Here is a 3,597-nt window from a genome sequence, read left to right as displayed (position 1 = left end):
AAAACTCTTTCTTCATGGGACAGAAAATCTAGATGGCAAGGAGCCTATGAAACTTTTCAGTCTTAGGTCATGGACTTGCCTAACTTTAGAGACTCCCCCAGAAATAAGATGGTCCTATGGTTTCAGAGCTTCTTCTGTTGACTTCACAAACTCAGGCAATTCCAGAAGGAGGTGAAACCACCATCACATGAATGAGAGAAACTCAGAAGGCTGCTGGCTTGGTTTAGAATAAAGAATGTTCTGACACTTCAGAGCTCTGTAAACAGGAAGCAGGCTGTTTGGGAATGTAGTGAGCTCTTCATCACTAGAAAAGATCAAGCTGAAAACCCATGCATCAGTGTTTTGCAGAAGAAGATCTAGAATTGGACAGAGGGTGGGACTAGATTTATTTGGGGGGCATAATCAGTGTCAGGGTCTACATCTGGTTGACATATTTAGGTTCAAGAACTCTTGATTCCTGTGTAGACACTCACCCCGACTGCCTTAGTTACCAAAGAAAACTAGAGTTCCAGAAATTGTGAGCCACTATGCATTTCTGGGGCCAGCCTTCTATTTATCTTCATGAAATATCAGAGTCAAATATTAGAGACATATTGAAATTTCCAGAGCATGAAGTTACCTTGGAACCATCTCCCCTTTCCCTTGCATCTCTCCATGTCCAGTCTCCTCTTTTCCTGAAAGACCCAGCTAGGGCTGGGGTTTCCCATGAGAAAGATCTCAGGCAATAACCGGAGTTTGTTTTACATAAAAATTGTCTAATGAGAAGAAATAGTTATAAGGTGAGGATTCAGAAGTAATCAAGTCACTAGTATTTGGCACAAAGTTGGGGGACCATAGAGCAAACTTTAAGTCACTTTTCCGATCAAAGTTTAATGAGGTAAATTGCCTTGTAGGATATAGCCCCCCTAAATGAAAGTGTTATGTGTTTTTGTCACTGATCACATGTGTTACATTATCAGAGTCATCATTTTAAACCTTGTGCATTTGGTGCCCTGTGTCCCCCAAATAATTTTTTATTTTGTTGTCTCTTTTTTCTTGGAAATAAATAAATATTGTAGACTTTCAAAACTATTTTCTAATCTCTTAACCAGACTGGAACCCCAGTCCAGATGCACTGTTCCTATGCAAGGCAAGGAATGTTGAGTTTGGACCTCTAAGTATTTCCTTCAGTTGACAGAGGAGATACACCATGGTAAGTGCCAACCAGACAGCCTCTGTGATAGAGTTTGTTCTCCTGGGCTTCTCTGCCAATCCAAACCTGGAGAAAACATTCTTTGTGCTCATCCTGCTGATGTACGTGGCAATCCTACTAGGCAATGGGGTTCTCATCCTGGTGACTGTGTCCAACTCCCACCTGCACACACCCATGTACTTCTTCCTGGGGAACCTCTCCTTCCTAGACATCTGCTATACAACGTCCTCAGTCCCCCTCATCCTTGACAGCTTCTTGACCCCCAGGAAAACCATCTGCTTCTCAGCCTGTGCAGTGCAGATGTTCCTCTCCTTTGCCATGGGAGCCACAGAGTGTGTCCTCCTGAGCTTGATGGCATTTGATCGCTACGTGGCCATCTGCAACCCCCTTAGGTACCCTGTGGTCATGAGCAAGGCTGCCTACGTGCCCATGGCTGCCGGCTCCTGGGTAGCTGGAAGCACTGCTTCCATGGTGCAGACATCCCTTGCAATGAGGCTGCCCTTCTGTGGAGACAACATCATCAACCACTTCACCTGTGAGATTCTGGCTGTCCTGAAGTTGGCCTGTGCTGATATCTCTGTCAATGTGATCAGTATGGGAGTGACCAATGTGATCTTCCTGGGAGTCCCGGTTCTGTTCATCTCTTTCTCCTATGTCTTCATCATTGCCACCATCCTGAGGATCCCCTCAGCTGAGGGGAAGAAAAAGGCCTTCTCTACCTGCTCTGCCCACCTCACTGTCGTGATCGTCTTCTACGGGACCATCCTCTTCATGTATGGGAAGCCCAAGTCTAAGGACCCACTGGGGGAAGACAAGGAAGACCTTGCTGACAAACTCATTTCCCTTTTCTATGGGGTAGTGACCCCCATGCTCAACCCCATCATCTACAGCCTGAGGAACAAGGATGTGAAGGCTGCTGTGAGGAACCTGGTGTTTCAGAAACGCTTTGCCTTTTGATGTTTTGGGGGAACAGATGTCCCTGTAACTCTTTGCCTCTTGGCTGCTTTTACCCACAAATCTCAGAAGAGAATGTTCCCTAAAGAAGATACATGTGAAGAATGACTACTGGAAAATTGAAGTACTTATGTAATAGAGCACTTCAGCTGTGATTGGACCCAATTAAAATGTTGAAACCTAGAACCCAGGGGAAGTGTGGCTTGAGGGGATGGAAGCAGAATGCTGCTGAATATACAAGGAATGATTTTTCTGTTTCTCCATTGTTCAAGTCTGAATTCACCTTTGTGTGCAGATGGTTCCTCTGTTTTGGGAAAAACACCCTAGGGTACCTCTGTGTTACAAAAATGTAAAGCCAAGATTCTACTCTTGAAAGGAGGCACTGAAGACACCGTGGGAAAGAACTTCATGACCCTGCCCACCTCCCTAGCACAGTGCTTCCCAACCTGTGTCTTGCCTTGGAGCACATAGAAAATAATGGGATGTGTAGGCACCCTGGGGTGAGTGGATGAATCTTTTCATGGCTGAAGGCAATTCACCTGGGGGCTTAGGTCACCACAGGTTCTGCTTAGTAATCCCAGGAGGACTCCGAGCTTCATACATCTGTAGCCTGTGGCACATTCGCTGAAATGTTCTGCCTGAAGCAGAATGTGTCTTCCCTTAGCCCCTGCTGAGAGGACAGTCATGCTCTCTCCTTTGGCTACAGATAATTGGCGAGTTGACCCAAACTGGGCAAATCATATTTTCTCTCCAGGGAATTTGCAATTTGGACATAGAGACAGCTCATAGTTGGCACAAAGCTCTTGAACTGTTAGACCATGTAAAGAGGGCACGAATGTGGCCCTGTGTCTAGCAAAGAAGAGAAAGCTGGTCTGCAGAGAGAGATGATAAAGCAAATGCACAAAGAGGACCAGACCTACATGAAACAGAAATAAAGGCTGCAATATTTAGGCTAGGTATTGGAGAAGGTTTTTCTTTTATTTTATGGGAAAATTTAATCCTGTAGAAAGAATAACAGGTATTCATCTTCCAGATCCAAAGATGATCTGCTCATGGCTGGTGTGTGTGTGTGTGTGTGTGTGTGTGTGTGTGCAATTTTTAATTTTTAAAATTTTCCTGGGTACACAGTAGCTATATATATTTATGGAGTATATGGGATATTTTTATACAGGCATGCAATGTGTAATAATCACATCAGAGTAAATGGGGTATCCATCACTTCAAGCATTTATCCTTTGTGTTACAAACAATCCAATTATACTCTTTTAATTATTTTTAAATGTACAATTAAATTATTTTTGACAATAGTCACCCTGTTGTGCTATCAAATACTAGTTCTTATTTATTCTATTTTTTGTGCCCATAAGCCATCTCCACTTCCCCTCTACCCTCTCATCACCATTCCCAGCCTCCGATAACCATCATTCTACTCTCCATCTCCATGGGTTCAA

At 44.0% G+C, this 3,597-nt stretch overlaps 1 protein-coding gene across 1 annotated transcript; it reads left to right on the top strand.

Moving 5' to 3' along the window:
* The first annotated feature begins 1,189 nt into the window (after positions 1-1,189).
* Positions 1,190-2,149, top strand: LOC101025447 (olfactory receptor 13C7). Its single transcript, XM_031654316.1, has one exon. It carries the CDS (start codon positions 1,190-1,192, stop codon positions 2,147-2,149), a length of 960 nt encoding a protein of 319 aa, XP_031510176.1.
* Positions 2,150-3,597: the final 1,448 nt, after the last annotated feature.

Source organism: Papio anubis, chromosome 13, assembly GCF_008728515.1.
Source record: "Papio anubis isolate 15944 chromosome 13, Panubis1.0, whole genome shotgun sequence".
Lineage (NCBI taxonomy): Eukaryota > Metazoa > Chordata > Mammalia > Primates > Cercopithecidae > Papio > Papio anubis.
The sequence above is the reverse complement of the archived record's forward strand: the minus strand, read 5'-3'. Positions and strand labels throughout refer to the sequence as shown.